The 20,974-nt window shown below is 39.6% G+C and overlaps 1 protein-coding gene across 8 annotated transcripts in view; it reads left to right on the top strand.

Annotated features, from left to right (window-relative positions):
• Positions 1 to 4,812, top strand: part of CGNL1 (cingulin like 1) — a 67,824-nt gene extending 63,012 nt beyond the window's left edge. For 4 of the 8 annotated variants that reach the window (XM_063346148.1, XM_063346145.1, XM_063346143.1 and 1 more), the window contains 2 exons: positions 165 to 328; positions 935 to 4,811. In XM_063346148.1, the coding sequence (XP_063202218.1) occupies positions 165 to 328; positions 935 to 1,082 (312 nt within the window). In that variant the 3' untranslated portion in view covers positions 1,083 to 4,811. Of the gene's footprint in view, positions 1 to 164; positions 329 to 934 lie in introns of those variants that run through there. The other 4 variants (XM_063346149.1, XM_063346147.1, XM_063346142.1 and 1 more) reach the window with 4 other exon arrangements.
• The last annotated feature ends 16,162 nt before the right edge of the window (positions 4,813 to 20,974 follow it).

Raw genomic sequence — 20,974 nt, 5'->3', positions numbered from 1 at the left:
CCCATCACTTTTCTCAAAGTCTAATGCTGACTTTCTGAAGCATAGGATTACAGTGTCACTACACTGGCAAAGTCGTGTCTTTATTCTCCCTCTCATAGATGCTGGAAGAATAAAATTCCTTTATTAAAATAGTCTTCTAATCAGCTGACATGTAAATATTTCAGTTGAGTTTGCGTTTGAAAGCAATGAAACGTCAAGTTGAAGAAGCTGAAGAAGAAATAGACAGACTGGAAAGTGCTAAAAAGAAACTCCAGAGAGAACTGGAAGAGCAACTAGACATGAATGAACAATTGCAAGGACAACTTAACACTGCAAAGAAGGAATTAAGGTAGGATGGTTTGTCAGACCTAATAATTATGTATCACACCACCACTCACAACATTGATCTGTTGCTCCTGTAGTCCATGAACTGAGGGCTTCCTCTAACAAACTTAAAGTTTGTCATTGGCAGATAGAGTTTAAGAGACAGACCTGTGAAACTCTTCTGTATTTTCTTTCTCTACAAATGTTCTCCAAATCATTTCAGGGTGCTCTAGGTGCCCAAACCTTCTTTCCAAGATCTGCCTGCTGAATTAAGTCACTGAGGCAGGGAATAAAAAATGGAAAAAACACTCTTATCATTTGTAGTAATAAAAATTTCCTGCTAATGACTGAGAGGACCAGCTATCCTGTGTTTAGTTTTCCTCAGACATCTTTGAATGTCTTGGTCTGCAAAGTTTACAGTTTCTCCTTGCTGTGACTTCAGTTAAAGGTGCTTAAAAATATGATTGATCGATGTTCATTCTCTTGCATAAACCACACCTGTTGGAGCACAAGTTTCTTTGACATCCTTTAAAAATATAAATCTTACCTGTCAATGTTTTAAGCTTTGCATAAGTGTTCTGCATGTAGATGTGCAGTTTTAATGGCAAAGATGTCTGTGTTTTTGTTTTAGTAGACTGAAGAAGTCGCCAAGTAAAGTGTTGGCTGATTCTGATGATGATGATGACGATGACGATGATGATTTCAGTACGGATGGCGATAGTCTCTGTGAAGTTCCTTCAGGAAATAACTTTTCAAAAGCTGATGACACAAAAATATAAACAAGTATTGAATCTGTGATTCCTTGAAAGTACTGGAAGAATAATGTAAATTTTCAAGAAACTGGATATTCTAGAAGCCAAATAACATAAAGGGATTTAAGAGTTGGGAATATAATGTTTCCATCCATGCTGTGCCATTTTCTTATTTAGATCTCCCCTGTTTATTATAGAAAACAGGATTGCATTATAAACCAGCTATAAAATATGGATATAGATATATAACTGCTACTGAAAACATAAGGATAATGTTTCACATTGGAAATATGATTTTTCTAAAATTCTTTTTAAGTAAAAAGCCATTTGAAACTAATTCAAAATTAGTTTGTAATTATTAAAAGATTTTCCCTAAAATTAAGGAAACCACAGGTTATTTAATAATTGTAAGTAGGGGGAAATGATGTATAAAATGTAAATATTTTAAACCTGATCTTTTTATTGACTAGTACTATTTTGTAAAGTTTCAAATATTATATAAATCAGCTTCATATGTAAAGTACGTAAATTTATACTGAAGGCTGTATTTGGGTTTTGACTAAGAAGAAAACAAATGAAAATGAATACTTTTTGTTCACTACAGAGCAGACTGACAGTTCCTGAGCCAGGAAGCGCATTCCCATTTTAAAACCAGTGCAAGTTTCATTGTATGTATTCTGTATATTAGAGATCAACTGTTAATCCTGCCTGTTGACTTTAAAAGGACCATCATACCTGCATGATGAGTGAGGCTTGCTTACAGCTTTCCCGTAAGCTTCGTTTGGGAAGCTTTCTGTTCTTAGTAGGGAAGGGTGAGAACGAGTTAGTTACTACTTGGCATCTTTCATTTCCTGAAATGGGCTCCATACTGCCAGGGGCAGAATGTTAGAAGCCTACTCATTTGAGGGCATCAGGACAGGCTTATCTTAAAAGTCTCTAAGGAGCCCCCCTCGTTCCAGTAAAATTACTTGTAGTCTTTGAATTAAGTACATGCTTAACTTTATTCTTTAATTGATCCCAAAATCTTGTGCACCTAGCAAGAAATTGCACCAAGGAAACACAAAGCATCTGATACTTCTTTCTAACCTGTTCTTGAGCATCTGTTTGTGATATAGTGCAGTGTATGGTCATATATGCAGATGTATGTTAGATTTCGGTTTACAGAACTATCTGCATTTTGGGTGATCCATCTGTTCAACAAACTTTGTGGGAAATTTAAAAGAAAAAATTGCAGATTTTATTTAAAAAGCATTTTCCATTTATTGCTGAAAATACAAAACTATTTTTTTTGCCATTTATATTACACCAGACTGTTTTTGCTCCTTTGCAAATCTAGAATTCGAAGGAAAGGGCACTACTACATAATTTTGTTGATAAACCATAGCTAAGTTCTATCTGATTATTAGTATTTGTCCCCAGTTATGGGTCAGTGAGGACTTCTTCATTGAATGGCCCAAATAGTAGCATAATTGTAAAAATACTTTAACCTGGAGTTGCTGGGAGCTTCCCTTACTCCCACAAAGGCATCTGCTGAAGAGGACAAATTTAACAGCTCTGAAAGTGAGACTGATAGGCTTGGTTAAGGCAAAAGTTCTGACAATGGCAGTATCCATTTTCATACGATTATACGAAATGAAAGTCCTGCCTGCGGGATCAGAAATATATTCATGCATAGCAGATTACAGATTCTTTTGCCATGTAATTCCCTCCAACTTGATTTTGATGGTTTGAGGTATACAGGAAGTAATAGGAACAGCATAGTTGTATACTCTGAATTTTGTATATCTTTTCAAGTAGCATATAATTTTTTTTTTGCAGTACTAGCTTTACTGTTTTCACAACATAGAAACTGCCATTCCTCCAAGAAGATCTGCACTATACTGTATTGACAATCATCATATGACCTGCTGTGATCTATTTTTTGTTGTTTCATTTGCATGTTTATGTAGGCTTAACTTTAAACAGCTGATTCCAATCTCCAGTACTCTGTCCTAATGTTCATAGGTGACTATTATTTCAGACCACTGGAAGAAAATCACTTAATAATGCATCTACCTCCAGTTACACTAAACTGTAAAAAAATAAATAATTTTCACTTAAAATAAACAGCCAGACAGCTCTTTCAGTTCTACTTTGTATGTGCACTTAGATTGATATGACAATTGAATTTCACGTGGAAGATGCTTGTGTTTAAAATATAACAAAAATAGTTATCTGGGAAATACTGATGCTGTAAACAGGTTTCTGCATTTTCTTCTTTTTGGATAGCTGCTTTCTTTGTAACTTGGTGAAGCAGGTGGTGGGTGTAAATATCTAGAAGACGCCTTTTCTCATTTGAACTTATAAGTTAGGAGGAGGGAGAGGCATTGTTGCAGACTCCTAGTGGGAGTGATCCTCCTTATTAGACCTCCCTTCCTCTATGTGTCTTCATAAAAAGAACTGATCTTTAATTTGTTCATTTAGACTTGGAAATGGCATTTCCTCTTTAGAGTTCTGAAATGATATGACTGAAATAAAAGAAAGTCTTAAGATGTTGAAAAGGGTATTTCAACTCATTCACAAAACAGTTGTAGCTTTGTTTCTCGATACACGCTAGCTTGTTCCCGCTAAAATTCTATTCTACCTAAATATAATGTTCTTCAAAGCTGTGTAAGATTAATATTGCCATATTCAATTCCTGACAACTTGTTCCTTAAGAGGACTTATATGGTCATTTATTAGTTTATAATTCTTTGTTTTGGGAATCAAATCCAAGTTCTGTTTTGAAAATTTTCACTAATCTGTTATGGTCTGGCAGAGGCTCTTGGTTTTCTGAGCCTACTTTTGTAGATAGGCAAATACAAGTTAACTTCTACAATGGCAATAGCTATATAATGCAAAATACATAAGTTTAAAACTAATTCAAGTGAACAAAACCCTCCTGTCCTCCATAGACTCATTCACTGGCCAAGTAATAAAATTAAGGATATTCTTCACATATAATGGATTTTAATGACTTTGAGTTTGGAAGGCATCTCTTTTCATGAAAGCGTTAGGGTCTTTTGGATGTCGTGTGTTTTTACTGTATGGAGAAAGAAAAAGGAAAAGCCGTCATTTGCTGTCTGCTGTACCTGGTTCCCTGCACTGTATTTTATTTAAGGAAAACCCTGTACTATGCAAATACTTTTTTTTATTGTTCAGTCATTAGGCAGGTTTCTCCCCAAAATGAAATCTCTTGGCGATGAGACTATAACTTGTTGATTAATTTGCCTATTCCTCTGATTTATCCTCATTCTTCTCAACTTAATTGTTTCCCTTTTCCTGATTAAATAATCTGTTCTGATTTATAGCTGATTTTCTAAACTATTCCAGAAGCCATGTGCGTTTTTTACAGACCAGCTGTGTGCTTTGCTGAGTGAGCTACACAGTGCAGTAGATTCAGCTTTTTGTTTTTTTCTAGATCATGCAGCATATTTCAGTAATTCAATGTTGATGCTTTTAGCTTACTGGAGCATCCTATCGTATGAGTAGAGCTACACATTTCAGCTGCTTAATTTCTTCAAATATTGCAAAATGTTCAAAGACTTTGCTGAAAGAGCAACATTGTTTAAAGATTGCCAGGGTTTAAAATACATTTAATTTGTTCTTTTTTACATAAGGTGTTTATTAAGTCACATATTTAAGCCTCTGACCCTACTACATTGTAATAGTGGGGATAATTTCAATTGTTGTTTCAAAATTTGTTCATGAGGCACTGGGCTATTGAGAAGAAGATATAGAAATGAATAAAAGATTGGTTTTGTATTATATATAGGTTTTTCTTTTAACATGTAAAAAAGGAAAGACTTAGTAAATGCAGAAGTGAATTGCGGTCATCTGCCACAGTAGGTGTGTGACAGCCCTGTAATGGTTAGCACGAATGAACCTCATGTGAGGTCAGCACAGACTGTATATTTTGTGTAAGAGGGAACATTTGATCTTTTCTCCACTTCTAATAACAATTTGCTGTTTTAATTGGATCCTGAAGCTTCATGCCATTAGCAGAACAGGCAATAAAAAGATTAAATTCTGAGCACAGGTGGATGATGAAAGTTTAAGCTCTCCACATTGCCAAAAGGAAAACTGTAGGAACACTTATATGTGCATGCAGAGAGGCAACTCATTACAGGTAACTTGAGTTTTTCTGTGCTTTCTGTGTACTTCTGCTTCTTCAGCTGAATGGGCTTTCTGAACAATGTTTTATATATATTAGATTACAAATCTATTTTACCTAGTTTCAAGCAGTCCTTTTACTATGGTTGCATGCAGTGTGGCTGGGATGAAACCTACCAGTGGCATAATGTGAAGTAAGGGAAAAAATACAGACAGTAAGAAAGATCAATGCAGGATCCACTTCATTTGATTTTGACCACCTCTTCACTCCTCTTAAAGAGCCTGGCACTGAATGTTAAGCCATCTTAAACCTACAAATACCTAACTTGGGCTGGGATGGATGCAAGATTTTATTTCCAGGGAAAGACTGTAAGGGTTCAAGATCAGGATGGTAGGGAACACATTGAAGTTGTGCTAGGAAATGGCTATTTCCTGTATGCGTTCGCAGGAAAGACTCTCAAGAGAGTCCAGCTGAGACAAATGATAGTGCTGAAAAAGGAGCAGCATATGTTTCAGATATTTCTGCGGATGCAGCGTTAATGGAGACTGATTAACTGCATACCCCTGTGCAGCACAGGTAGTTCTGTTTTGCAGAAATGCTTTCAGCATCTTCAAACCTTGGATACTCACATGCCTGCCAGTATCGGAAGCATCTATTTTGTGTGAGTCACTTTTTATCTTATCCTTTTTCCGGAAAGAAATTGTGTGTGTAGTTCTGTGTTTTCCCTTGGATTTGGCTTTTTGTCAAGATGTGTTTAATTCTGTGGGTTTTTGTGAGAGAGAAAGAAAACATTGCTGCCCTTGGAGTGGAAAGGGAGATGAGACTGTTTGGGATTCGTCCCTGGGAAAACTTAATCTGTGCCAGAAACGAAATTTACTTTCCCAGAAAGCAGTTCGACTGTGCACAGGAGTGCTGAGCTGTTGACTAAAAGTTCACCTCTCACACCCACAGAGCTGTCTATTCTCAGCCCAGCCTGGCCTTTATTCTCCTGGGAGATAAGGACGGAGACCTGAAACTTGACTTGGCTGAGGCTGCTGGCATGTGATTTCTGTACTACAGATGAGATCGAGATTGGTATACTTTTAATTTTGTTCTTCAAGTCTTTTGGTTAAAGTACAGCAAATACTATTTAAGGAAAAAGGACTTATTGCGTATTCGTGACTAGAGCGTGCAACAGCAAATAAACACATCTGCACACACAACGCTCTCTGAAGGCAGAGAGAGGTGGGTTTGCATCACTGCAAGTGTGGTATCAGCTGATTTTGATGCCTGCCTGAAGACATAATCCCAACTGTTTAAAATTGATAAACAAGTTCAGTGGCTATGGTCACACTGTGGTTACTGTAAATCCTTCTCAGTGCAGACCACCTTCATCTGAGTTCTGGCATTTTCTTGGATATCTGCTGCGTAAAAGAGCTTTTTGACAGAGTCCCAACACGCCTCTTAATTTGTCTTTTAAACATGTTACCAAAAGAAGAATAAAGGAAGCTGAACCATCCAGAGAAGATGGGGCAGTCTAACAGCTGGAAGTAGAGCACTGGGAACCAGGGGCCTGGTTTCTAATCCATTTGAGCTGCTGCTTCAGTCCTTGACCTCTTCACAGTTTGTCAACATGCCTGGAAAACGGAGCACAAAACTAGACCTTGAAAACTTGATACTGTGTCTGCTGTTGAAACTTCCTGGATAAAAATGTTAGGAGGAAATGATGAGAATCTGATTTTTCAATATATCTGCTTTCTGTGCTGTGTTTAGCCCCTTGCCCTGCAGCCTGGGATATGCTGCAATGCTTTCCAAGCGGGGAGCTGTTTTACCTGCCACACATCTGAGATTGAAGGTCTTGTGCTGGCTCTGCAGTAACCAGCAGGCTCTGCGGAGCGTCTTTGCTGCAGAACGACAGCCTTAATTCTAGATTTCCTTGCTTTATGGGAAGTTTCAAATTTGTTTTTCTTCAAATAAGAAAATGGTTTATTGTGTAATAGGTAGAATAGCAATGAAAAGAGGGAAGGAAAAAATAAAGTCCAATAAAACTATGTAAAACTGTAACATCAGCCAACCAAAGAAAGGAAGCTTCCTGAGTTGGGCTGTGTTTACTTTAAACACAGCTCACTGTGCCTTGCTATTTCAGTACATATTGTGTGTGGTATCCAGCTATTTTAAAGATAAGATCAAATCCAAAATTCAGATCAAAATGTCTCTTCCCAACTGTGAACTTCCTGAGCGTTACTAACAGTCACAATGAAAGACTGCAGCCTGTGTGGTGCTGTATGTGATACCGCATAAGGATAAATATTTATCTGGATGTCCAAGCCAGTAGAGCCAATACAGCTCAATAGAATTCATCTCTTTAGTTTGCCTGGCATCCCTTGGCTAGGAAACCTTTTCAGATGGGCTGAATTTAATAAGCATTGTGGGATAAGCACAGAAGAGAAAAGAATGAGTAAGAAATAGGGTCACTACAAGTGCTACCTGTATGAGAGGAAAGGAGTCTTTGTAGGTGTGCACGATAAGCCTTCTGTATGCATGTACCACACTGGTAGTATTGATATGGAGTGGCGATGGCAGAAGGCAAACCGCCATCTACTTAATCAACCTCCTTTCTCCTTATGTCCCTATTGCTATTGCTGTCTTCTCCTTCATATTCATAGCAGGAGAAAGGCAGCTGTAAGCTTGTGTCTATATAACAAACTGACTCAAAACGCTCAAATACTCAAAACTCAACTATTTATTTTTAAAATTAAACAGGTTCCATTTAAAGGCGTGTATATAGATCCCATGAAAGTATTTTTTCAAAGACAAAACAGGATTTTCATCAGACCTGTCGTCCTGTGACAACTACCATGAAGCAAGCCCCAGCACCGTCCTTGCTGGGCCAGCTACTTACCGCCCTGCCAAGGCACAGGTCGGTATCTCAGGACTACCAATTTGTGCTATGCTGTGGGCTGCTTTCTAACATAGTACCTGGCTGACAGTTTCTCTTGTGCTTCCCAGCTGTGGTCCTTCCTTCATCAGTAACAAGTGCGGACACTCTGTTGGAAAACGCAATGCATGGCATTAAATGTACCAGGGCAGAGAAGTGAGGAGTCCTGACCACCAGATGTTTGGAAAACATTGAGTTAACATTAGCATACTCACAGCAAACACAGGTTCCCAGGTGCTGACAGAAAGGTCTAGCTGTTTGATTGGTGGCTGTTGAGACATTTGGCTTTTTTGGGCAAATGTGGAGTTTTGGGTTTTGTTGTTTTGTTTTTTCTTTTGGTCAAAAACCTGCAACAAAACAGCCTGGGAAGGTTTCTCTCCTGGTTTTGTTCTCTAGGAGTCTATTAGGTCTTCTGTCTTGTGGCTGAATTCTTGACTAAACATATGTGATTTTATTTCACTTACATTTTTAGCTTACCTTGTGTCCACAAGTAAAGCGAGAGGCAGGCAGTATCTGCAGTCTGCTGTGGTGATGTCGCCAGGCTGGTAGTACAGGAAATGTCATGACGCACCGTGGGCATGACATTAAACACCTATCGTTCAGTTTATTTGAACAAAATAATGAGCTTTTTGTACTTGTGCAATTAGTGCTTACCTAGCCTCTTGTTGCAATGTGTTTGTATTCACCTGGAGGGCTTTTAGTGTAAAGCTTCACAATGCTGTTTCCAGGAAAGGCAGGTGCTTATGACTCAAACGGGGATGACACAAGCCTCAGGACCCTGTCTATAAACTGCAGCATCTGTAGATGTCAACGTGCCACCAAAGGAGTGACGTTAGCAGTTGCATCTGAAGGGCAGTGCAGGTGACAGAAGGGAACTGCATACCTGGAAATTCAGTGGGGCGGGGAGTCTGCCTAGATCTCTTCAGTCATGATGAGTAACTCCTGGATAGAGTGGGTCTCCACACTGAATGATTAAATAGGCCTGTACCTTCAATACCTGCCAAGCCTAGAGAATCAGATATCGGGTAATTGAGCTTTGATTCCACAAACTTTTATAAGTCTTGTCATTTTAGCTTTTCTCCTCAAGAATATAAAGATACCGACCAGCCACAGAGCATACTGGTGACACCCTCTGCGCAAACTGCAGTGACGTGCTGCTGAGCACAAACGTGAGTGTGCACGGCTGCCAGAGACCAGCTGTGAGGCCCTTTGAGGATGCTCTGCAACTGAGGGCAGAGAATCAGATAAAAGCAGCACAGTTTAACTTTGATTGGCACTTTATCTAGTCAGTGCAGTTGTTCTCATCACCTTTATAATTTTTTACAAATTTAGAGGTAATACGGATGGGGAAAGGGAGATTGATACCCATTAACTTTGCTGCTCCTCTGAAACTTTCCTGTGCTTAGCAGAGCTTGACATTTCTGGCCCTTGATTAAAAAAAAGAAACAAAAAAAGGGGGGGGGGCACAAAAAGGGAAAGCTGGTGCAAGTTTTCTGCGAGAGAAGGACTACTTTTCCGTGGAAAACGTTTGAAAATCTTGAACGTGGGAACTGCAGTCATGACTAATATGCCTCGAACAAGTCGTTCTTCTCCCCAGAGGCGCCCGGGGAGCGCGCCCGCAGGTGGCAGCAGAGAGCGGGGGTGCTGGTGGCCGTAGGCGTGGGGGTGCCCCGGCCTTTGTCCCTTAATCCCATTTTGCAGGTATGTTTTAATACATCGTGAATTGTGTTTAACGACGCGATGTCCTCTGTATACCATGACTGTATGCATTTTGCCAAAATACAGGATTTGTTGCAAAGAATCTTACGCTTATATCCATGAAGCTGGTGACCGCTTCCCGCGGGGGTGATAAATTGCCCAGTGGCACTACTGCCTTATTTTGTTGATGGAATCCTTCAGTATAATGGGGATGGCAAAATTCATCCCTCTGCACCGCTAAGCAGCCAGGAAGTCCTGCTGTGGCTGTCATTGCAGCTGAGGTATTGCACCCTCCCTGTTGACTTGTGTTAATTACGCCTTAATAGTGCACCTTTTGTTTTGTTTTCCCAGGCAGCAACTGGTGTGGAGCCAATGGTGATGCTCCCTCTGCAAAGAAGGTTCACATATAAACCATCCTAAAAGAGAGACTGACAAGCTAAAGGGTATCTCCAAGCTTTGGAATCTTGAGATTGAGTTCCTGCCAGAGCAAGTTTCTTGCAAGATGGGGGAAATTGTTTAATCTTCCTCAGATATCAGTTCTCCAGCGATGAAATATGATACAGAACAGCCAGGTTGATGAAGAAGTAGTCTGTACAGAAAGTGAGCTGCTGCTCAACAAAGATCCTTTTCAGCATAGAACCACAGTCAAAATAGCATTCAAGATGTGAAGGTACATGAAGTGACTAATGTGAGAAGGGGTATGGTGCTTTCCTATAAAGGTACTACTGCTGTAAAAAGTACTCAGGTACTATAGCATGACAGTAAGAAGACAGAAAACTGAATGGTCCTGAGTCTAGAGAAATTAATTTATGAAGGACAGAAAAAGCATAGATAACACCTACTCTTTACTGTTTTGTAACACTGTAACCAGGAGACAATCACCAGAAGGCAGCAAGGAGAATGAAAATTGGTACTTTTTTTATACAGCATAGACACACTGGTGCTGATGGTGATAATTTAGCAGGAAACAAAAGTTCATAGCTAGTAAAAATACCCATTATTCATGAAAATGTGTCAGCAGGAGTTGCTAAACCTATAGTTCAGGAAGTAAGCCGGTCTCTAATGATTAGAAATCCAGGGAGATATTTGGAGGGAGTGGGAGGATAATTAGCATCTGTCTCCTGTGAAGTTCTTACATATCTTTCTGAAACAGGAAATCCTGGCCACTGACAGAGAAGATAGACAGCAGCTCTGATCCAGTCTGGGCATTTGTACTACTCTGCATAATACTCAGTGATGATCAGGAAGGCAATATGAAGCAGTTTGTGACTATGGCTGGACTATGACTTGACAGAAAGAATTTATCAGAAACAAAGTTGTCTTTTGCCTCAACATTTTAACATATTCTCAAACAAATGATTTTCAATACCTCTTTACACTTGGGTTCATTCCACCTAACTCCACTGACCTAGGAAGATGTCAGCAGCGTAAGAAAAGTATAAGCAGGTATGTTCATGCTTTTGTTAGGGGACCGGACTGTTTATGCTTCTTGTTGTGATTTTTCTCAGAAGTTTCCCTTTTCTTCATCTGACTTGATAAGATCCTAGTATCTCTCACTGAAAATGTGATCTATTTGATATTTGCGTACTGGAATACGGATCAACACCAGTGGCCAGCCCAGTTGCAAAGATACTGTTTGTGAGGTGCAGAATATGACATCTGCAGACTAGTGAGTTTTGAGCAGTCACCATTTCCCAGTGTAGGCCCTTGACTTTTCCAGAATTCACACAGGACAGAGTGAACTGTGGTGAAACGTGTGGTTTATTTACTGGTGGCCTACACTAGCCACGTCACCAGGAATCTGTAAAATTTTATAGGTTAACAAGACTACTTGGACAGGTTCCCCACTTTGTATCACCAAGCTCTGTACAAAATCATACCGGTCTAGCCCAAGGGAAACCTCGGAATTTCTACACAGGGAAAACCTAATCTTTTTGGAAGGTTTTACATTGAAATGATCAGATGGTATGTACCAAAAGACAGCTAAAAATTCAGCCAAAGCAATTATAAGTGTCTAGACCATATGTGGCTACAGAAACATTGGCATTCAAGTTATATCTACGTAAAAGGGTAAGTCAGTGAATTATAACCTTTGTGTTGCTGATGCAAAGAGGTTGCTGGTACCCAAACATGCTAACTTAAAGGTAGCCAAGGAATCTGACCTCTATACTGCAGCTATTTCTGTACTGTCAGACAAAGAGCAATCTAACCACAGGCTGAAAATTTTCCAGAGAATTTGATGGGATACATGGAAACTATGCCAAACACCTGCAGTATTAATAGAAAATTAATAAATAAAAACATCAGCCACAAAAGGTTAAAAACTGAAGAAATTGTATAGGTTCTGTAGATGGGGGAAACAAACAAAAGACATTTGAACTATGCAAGCAGTGCTATTTTGGCAATGCAAAATAGATTCCAAACAATCTTAAAGGTATGTGGTTGACAATATGCACTCAAGAAATCTGTGAATGTGGGCCAGTAGCCAGGATGCAAAAAAACCCCCACCTTATTTCCGGTATCCTTAATGCTGGCGTTCATTTGTATGTGTGTTTGTGTCGTCTTGCACTGCAAAAATCCAACCTAGAGATGTTGAAGTTAATGTTAGATTTCCATCAGGAACTTCAGCCAAATATCTAAATATGTTCCAACTGATTATTTTTCTAGATCCTTCCATTGCCGTCAGAGCATCGCCTTTATACGGAAATGATTCCGAATCTGCAGGTGAGATCCTCTTCATGGTTACAGCAGATTTGTGCAGAAAAGACATAGTGTTAAACAGGAAGATTTGGCCAACTGGGTAGGACTCAGAAAGTGTTCTAGTTATACTCATCTTCCGTTGCAATTTATTGCCCACATTGGCCACTGTCCCTTGCATAAGCCAAGGAAAGGAAAACAATATTCTCTTGAGAAACCTGCTTCAACATTGTCTCCCTGAGGACAGGGACAGAAATGCTCAGCAGGAATACAATTCTGGAGGGCACTTCAATGATTTTTGTCCAATGTTGAATTCTACAGGATCTTTTTGTCTAAGTATTTTCTCTTGTTAATTCATCAAACCACTAAACATGTATATTAACCCAAGAGAACGCCAAAATTCATAGAGACTCTGTAACTCCAGTCATATGAGGAGAAGTGGGAAATGTACCAAAATTCCTCCTTAAGAGCTTATTAGCCTGTCTGCTGACAGAATATTTTGGTGTACTTTTCATTCTAATGCTTTAGCAATAGCACATTGTGTGACATAGGACAGCAGATTGAAGGTTTCTGAAGTGTTTGTTACTCTCCCAAATGGCCTACTCAAATGAAATGAGCTAGAAAATGAACAACCATCAGATACTTTCAATGTATCCACTGCATGCTATTAATGTATTAAGATAATATAGCTTCTGTGCAATGTGCGTAGAAATTACTGGGAATTTTGCTGTTGATTTTAGAGGGAGGAGGATTGGGCCTTTTGTTACTATATTAATCATTTGGTAAATATTTCTCTAAAAGGTAGGAAGATAGAAATTTCCAGGGGCAGAGGGATGGTCTAACATCCTGTTTTCATCAGTGGCCAATTCCCAGGGCCTCAGAGGAAGGCAAATCCCCTCCTTTCCTTCCCCCCATGTCTAGTGTCAGTTGTGTCACAGGAGATTACTGTCAGTCTCTCTCTGATCATTGCTAGCTGTGGGATAAACCCGACTGATAGCTCTGGCTGATTTCACGCTAGCCAGTTCACCATTTTGTCTGACCAAACCTGATCCTGTATACATATTTGTATGTACCTCTTCCTTCAATGCTAGTAACTTCGTTGTTCAGTGACCTGCGGCAGCAATGGATCTCCAGGTTAATTATAAAAAGCAATGAGATATTTCCTTTGTACTACTTTAATTCTATTAACCCACATTAATATCCAGAGCACCTCCGTTTACTTCTCAGTTATTCTCAGACAGATGCTAGTAAAAATGAAAGCAGAAGTAGGGCAATTGTCTCTTAGTAATTTTTTTTTTTTTCCTTCTGTCTTTCTCTTCTTGTTCTGGAGCAGGGAGAATAGCTGTTCCAGACAGGTCTGTTCTAAGCATTCATTAGTATCCATACCCCTCTTATATCTGCTTTCTCTGCTTACATTAGAAGTACACTGCAGTTCTAAAATCAGCAAGATTAAGTTGTACCAACTAAAAGACAGTGTTAATCAAATGTCATGCATGCAACTGTGTATGCGTGCATTTAATAGAAACTTTGTGAGTTATACTCAGACAAAGCTAATGGGAAAAGAACACCCCTTGCAGAAGCCGCATTTTGGGATGAATACAGCAGCCCGATAGTGCTCACTTTCCATGCTGAAATACTTATGAAAAAAAAAAAATCTGCAGCAGGGAAGAATTTAAACACATCTCTTGAGATGTGCCATTTCTGTTTCGCCCTGCCAGGTGAAGATGAGATTCTGCCCAAGCAAGCTATAGGTATGAGCCCTATTAGGCTGACTCGAGGAGGCTTAATGGAATCCTCTGTGTTACTCAGTCCAGCCACCCTGGTAGCTTTTCAAGCTTTTGCGTAACTCCTCTCAAAGGTTTCCAGATGTGGGAATGGTGCTCTATTATTAACCTATAATAAATAAATTTCTCGAAGAAGTAATCTGGATAGGCCAGAAGTGCAGCAAAATGCCTAATCATGGTGAAGTTATGAGAAAGAGAAAGAATAGCAGTTAATCATTCAGGGAAATTCAGTTTACAAGTTAATGCTAATAACACCTTTTAGAAATGTATATCTATAAAGTTAAATATATATTATTAAAATTAATTTGGGCAACTAAAGACTTCATCAACAGACATGGTTTGAAATCTTTTTATAAAGGCACGTCAGAAGCAGTACAGACAGGGACAGGCAATTGAATAGAAAGAGTATGATAAAATGGAGTTGTCATAATATCGTCACTGTGCATGGCTTTCTGTGTATTTTTTTTCCTGCATTTCCCTTGGATTCAAGTAGTTTATTAGGCATAGTAAATTTTAGGCACATTCTGAAATGCAGGGAAAGCAGAAGAATTTTATGGAGACTTCCGCCATCCAAATCTCCTGATTGGAATACATTTATGTCATAAGTCACAACCCAGTGGAAGTGGATGGGTCTTTCAAGTCATTTCAAAGGTCTTTTGATCAAGTACTCACTACTTTTTGTTGTGGTTTTCTCTGTAGAGAGAAACCTGATGGGAATAGTTCCACTGCAGAAACAAATTGATTTCATAGTAGAAACTTCAATTTCTGAATTATGAGTGATCTTGACAGCTGGTTTATTTCCTTTTGTAGACTAGCCTTTGTCACTCAAAAGCCACAGATTTATTTAGCTTTCACATTATCATCACGCAGGCAGAATGTCAGGAAATCCTGCTCTACTGTCCAAGTCACTGATACCTGTTTGATCTATTTCAAAGTCTGTAATATTTCTTGAAAATGCCTTCCTGGGATAGTTGAAATCTCTTGCTCTGTGATCGGAACCCATGATAACTGGACGATGCACCACATGCAGGTGAAGGAAAAACATACTCCTCCTCCTGGGCTGAAGTGACCTGAAGGATGACACACTGGAAATCTGGGGAGTGGCCATCCAGATTCAGAGATACAGTGTGCGACCAAATATATAAGTGGTTAGGTGTGTGCATCCATTTCCTTCGTCTATCGTTAGAGGGGCACTTCCCTAAGTAATATTTAGTCATTGTGGTTGAGCTATTAGTAAGTACCCTTAACTACTTAGTCCTCCCTGCACTCCCTCCTAATAATTTTACTTCAGTTACGCCCAATGATATCTTCTGTATTGATTATAACTTTACTTCTTTTCCTATTATTGTAATGATTTATGCACGGAGGAAATGAGACAATTCTTGGTGACAGGATAAGATTTTTTATATGACTTCCAATAAACTTCTTTTTAGTATGTAGAAAGAAAATAAATAATAGAACCAGATTTTCCACTTGTACTTCACAACTTTTATGCGCAGCTCCCCATCCCAGCTGTGTGTATGAACAGGTGCTGGGCTGGGAAATTCCCAGAACTGCTAAATGCCCATGTGTACCATTCTGAGATGGAGGCCCTAAACTAGATCTAAAACAAGGGGGAAGCCAGACAACCAAGAACTTCAGTAGCATCTGTGCAGATGTTTTAGACAACTGCCTGGTTGCTTTTTTGGTTAGAAAAATGTTCCATCATCTTCTGCCCAGAAGAACTTGCTGTTCTGCTTCTATCATAAAATAGGGCTGAAGCAGAATACAGTTTTTCCCCTTCTTCCTCTTCTATCTTTCCTTTTCTGGGGAGAAATAAAGGTGAAAGGTGTCTTGAGTTCCCCTTTGTAAGCTAAAAGAGGTCAGTCCAATACATGCAGTGATTGCCTGGCCTTAATGCTCCCGCTCCCTGAAATATGGCAATTTCTTATACTTACAGAAGAACTTGCACTTCACAATTTATTTCTGCCTCTAAAATTTCCTTATGTTCTGCCACATTGACTATACTGAAATCAGTCTTTTGCAAGAGATCTATCCTTCGATACTATCTCCAGGGAGTGGAATATGATTTTATGTGCAGCTACCTAACAATGTAACTGCGGTGGGGTGTGCCTGTTTTCTACCCTCCTGCCTACCTTAACCAGTTCAATTATGTGACTGGCCAAGTCACACCCCTGTGTGAACAATGCTGCTGCTCCTGTGCTGTGTTATTTTTACATGACATTTATGCTGAACTGTCCTGTCTGCACGGACTGACTAAACTGCAACCTACTGCTGAAGAATGAATGACAGGCTTCTAGCATCGCACGTGTGTGTCAGGCCACATTGCTATGGGCTGTGACCCAGCTGTTAACCGAATGGGAGACCTACCTGAAAGAGGAAATGGTGAAGATGAATCAAGGGGTGGTACTTTTTCTGCTGAATCAGAACTGGATTGATGCCCTATGTGCTTCAGCAAAATCTGAAGTGATGCCATCTAAATCCCCGAGTGTTTGTGATTGAAAAATGATAGTGCTGTTTTTCCAATTCATATGCGGCCACATATTCATGATAAGTGAAACTGTCCTATATTTGTCTCAATATATTTCATATCTCTCAGTTGATTTTGGTAAAGTCCAAGCTTTATTTTTTATTTAATAAAATAAAAGCCATGACTATAGCTGTGTAAATATTATGACTTATAGACATGCTCAATCAAAAGCCCTTGCAAATAAGGCTAAAAATATCTATTTTTCCTGAAAAACATGCCCTTCTAGGGCTTTGCAGCCTTCTTTAAAATCTTAGCAGTAATTTTTATTCACTATAAGTTGCTTTTTAACAGTCTTGAGTCTGCAAATCATTGCTACCAGATGTAATCCTCATTTTTTTCTAACTGCTAAGTGCACAAAGTGTGTGAAATACGCTGACATACGTATATATGCATAAAGGTACATGGCAGAATCCTCTTACTATTATCATTATCTGATTGGCTTCGATGAACTTGCACTGTATTCTTGCCCAGAAAGGGCTTTGAGTGACTAACCCATTCTCTTTCATCCTTTCTGTCTCTTCTAGGGGAAATGGTAGTGCATGTTGCATTATATTATTTATTGAACTATCTAGCATTTTGTGACTTTATTGATATATAGTTAAAAAGTACTTTGAGAACCTCAACAGGAAGATGCACATTAAGTAGAAAGTAGGCCAACAATTAAAAGGGGAAAACATTAAAAGAAACATTTATTGCAATTATAGTCTGTGACTTTACATTATCAATAAAGATGGAATCAAGCTGTTATTGCAGGTAACTCCAGGAACTTCCTTCTTTTATTCAACCATAACTGGAATAATTCAATTCAGCCACAACTGAAATAATCACATAAAATGGGTACTAAGGGCATATTCTGCATTTCAGACTCCTGGTGTGGAAATTCCTAATTATAGATTTGTATATGTGAGATGAGCAGGGGAGGCTCTGAGTTTCTGTAGTGATCCTGTATTAGCCATGTACCAAGAATGTTAACTGACAGCAAACAGTTGTATTGATTGGTTTGAGAAGAGGTATGATGCTTATAGCTAAACCAAGCTGGACGTTCAGATAGCTGCATGTGTTATGTTGCTTCAAAAGGGCAACTATAAACCATAGTAGCTCTAAATGCAGCAAAGATGAAATATTGCTCAAGACAAGAACTGTACAATATTATATATTGGTTTGTATATTGCGTATAAGGGGACCTATGACTACTGAATTTGCGGGCTCAGTTCCTGTTATGCGTCGCCTAACAAGCTGTTAGCAGGCTAAAATTTTCATGCTAGCTGTAATGCCCAAAAGAGAGAGCTTGAGAGACACCATGCTGAGCTAAGTGTGTGTCTGTAGAATACAAGGGTGAAAGCTAGCAGAAAAAGGAAACAGCTCTGAGGAAAAATAGGTGATGAAGCCCACAGGTCGTACTGAGTCTGCTTCTGAAATATTTCACGTGCATCTGTCCATTTGATAATCTCTGCTATAAATGGGTTTCATGCCTTAGGGATGATGAAGGCAGAATAGATTTTAATCCCCCTGGAAAGTGAAGGCTATTAGAAGTTAATTATAACACCTCATTTTTGTGGCAATACAAATGGGACTTTATAACCTTAATGACCACAGGTGTGAGTTCTTGTTCAATTTGTAACTCCGCAATTATTCCCAAATCCCACAGGATTAATATTCCAGTTGATCAAGTGTTAGTGGAACTTTTCTTCTTCCTCTGGACTCTGTCAGCAGTTAGCCTCAAGATGGAGAGGAGATTTTGATGAAAAAGAATCAGCCTTTTATCTTGCCCACATTTAGGCGATATGTTAAGGTAAGACCAGGCTACCTGCTCCTGCAGAAATTCTTTTACGATCTGCTATTTAGTGAGGGCAGACCTACTTCCTACTCCATGTATTGTATGCTCTGTTGCCCAGCTTGTGACCAAGGGCTTTTCACGTAGAGGCCTGTTGATTCTGTGACATCCTGTTTCATTTTTCCCACAGCATAAGATCTTTGGTCCTCCTGGGAAAAAGATTTCAGTAATGTTGGTGGTGGGGACCAATGTAGCCTGCAAAATAATGAAGACGGTGCCTACACTTTGAATTTCTTGCAATTTCTGGGTAATTATATTAGCTGTTTCACAACAACTATTGCTCCAGATATTCATACTATAGTGTCATCTTGTAATTAACCTGCTGTGCCTTTGGATCATTGCATTCACAAAGCGCTGGCAGGTTTTGAACTGAAAGCTCAGCAGCTTGGTCAGATTGTGTTCTGCCACTACATTGTATATTGTCTATGAGCAGTCTGTATGACCCTGTATACCTCTTGTGTAGTCTGTCCAACTGTAAAAATTAGTAGAATACTCTTGTTTTAGTCAAACTTATTCACCCAGAAAGTAAGTAGTGACTTACTTTCTATTCCCCCATCCTGTTTCTGTAACCTAGTGCCATGTGCAAACCACAGACAGCATGAAATGCTCACAACAGCGTACTATGACCCTTGCAGGGAAAAAGAGCTGTAAACTGTGGCAAATCTACTTCAGGCTGCATCAGAGCCAGGGAGGTAAGGTCACGGGTCCTGGCAAACAGGGACAAGCTGAAACCAAGCAGACTTTTCTCCCTGATCTTTCAGGGAGCGAAAGACGGAGTGACTCTACAAATTGTCTCTTCTTGGCTTAAGTCTCCATTGGGGGTGAGAGAGAATGGCAAATGTGGAATAATGAGCGGCAACCAGAAATATATGCAGAGCTTGCCCCAGGCAAGGACATATGCTGGGCACAGGAGCTCCTTTCAGAGCAGAGAACTGTTGCTTGTTAGAAGCCTGTCACTTTTACCACTACGGGTGGGCAGTCTGTCATACCGAGGCTGAAAAGATAGTGGTCACAGGTCCTGTCACAGGAGAGCTGTCAAGAAAGCAAACCCACAATTCAAGCACCTCCTGAATCAGTAGTTTTATAGCCCTCCTAGCTTGTCTTCCATGAATTTATCCATCTCCTTTTTAGAGAACTTGTACTTTTCATAATCAGAGTATCCTCTGCCATAATTTTTTTTTTTGCATGTAGATGGGGTGCCTGGTTTACTTCAAATCCATTGTTCCCAAGGGTAGGAAATAATGAATAGCCATTCCCCATTCACTCCTACATACCAGTCATGATCTTCTATGCCTTTGTTGTCCGTTCCCCAACATTTCCTTTTGTGCAAGCTGAAAACCTCAAATCTGTTCATCCTGTCTGCATACAAAAATAATTCTATTACTTTGAGCTTTTTTGCAGCCCTTCTGTGTATGTCTTGTATTGCTGCAATGTCTTCTCTTGAGCTTCCTTTCTCCTACCTGGAGGTACCAGGTGTTCACTCAATACTAGCAGCTGGCTCCATAATCCCTGTAGCGTATCAGACCTTTGGGGATGGAGAAAAAGTCATTCCAAATGTTGCTTTCATGCAGACAGGTATTTGTTGATTTTTTTTTTCCCTCTTTTTTTCTTTTTGAGTCTCACTTCTACATGTTCATCTCAGCTTTGGCAGATCTTAGAGATTATACAGTATTTTCAAATGCTTACTATGCACATAGGACCACACGGCCTGCCCAAGGGCTGAAGAGACTGCAGGTGGGTGCACAGCCAACTAGCAAGGCTGAAAACAAACTGGACCTCTTACTACACTTGTGCAGCTTGCTGACAGGGCGAATTATCAAAATTCTCAAAGTTGATTCAGACCGTGCAAATTCTCCCAGAAATCAGATTATGGTGCCTTACTCTCTCATGCTGTAGTGTATGGGAAGGGAGGTCCTTTCCCATAGTGTGGCACAAGTTTAATCTCTGTCCCTGTTCTTAGAAAAGCAGATCTGCTTGTGTCTTGCACTGACAAGACAGCCTTGTATATGCACCTTTTCCCAGAGGGGAATGAAGTCCAGAAGGCACAACTTCTTACTAACCAGGAGAATCTCACCGGTATATGAACTCCTTCCCAGCTGAAACCACAAAGGCCACCAGCTGGCTGCATACCAGAATTTAAATTGAGACATTTCTGCTCACGAGGAACAACTAATGACCACTGCTAAGGGAGCCCAGTGGGTAGGCGACATACTTGAGAAGAAATATGTTCATGTTGTTGAAGATAAACCTATTCTCCACCTGCAAACCCACTCTGAAAGCAACACTACAACCATGAGTTAAGACAGTGGATAATTCATATGGAGATG

This window comes from Chroicocephalus ridibundus, chromosome 9, assembly GCF_963924245.1.
Source record: "Chroicocephalus ridibundus chromosome 9, bChrRid1.1, whole genome shotgun sequence".
Lineage (NCBI taxonomy): Eukaryota > Metazoa > Chordata > Aves > Charadriiformes > Laridae > Chroicocephalus > Chroicocephalus ridibundus.
Note: the sequence above shows the minus strand (reverse complement) of the source record. Positions and strands in the feature narration are given on the sequence as shown.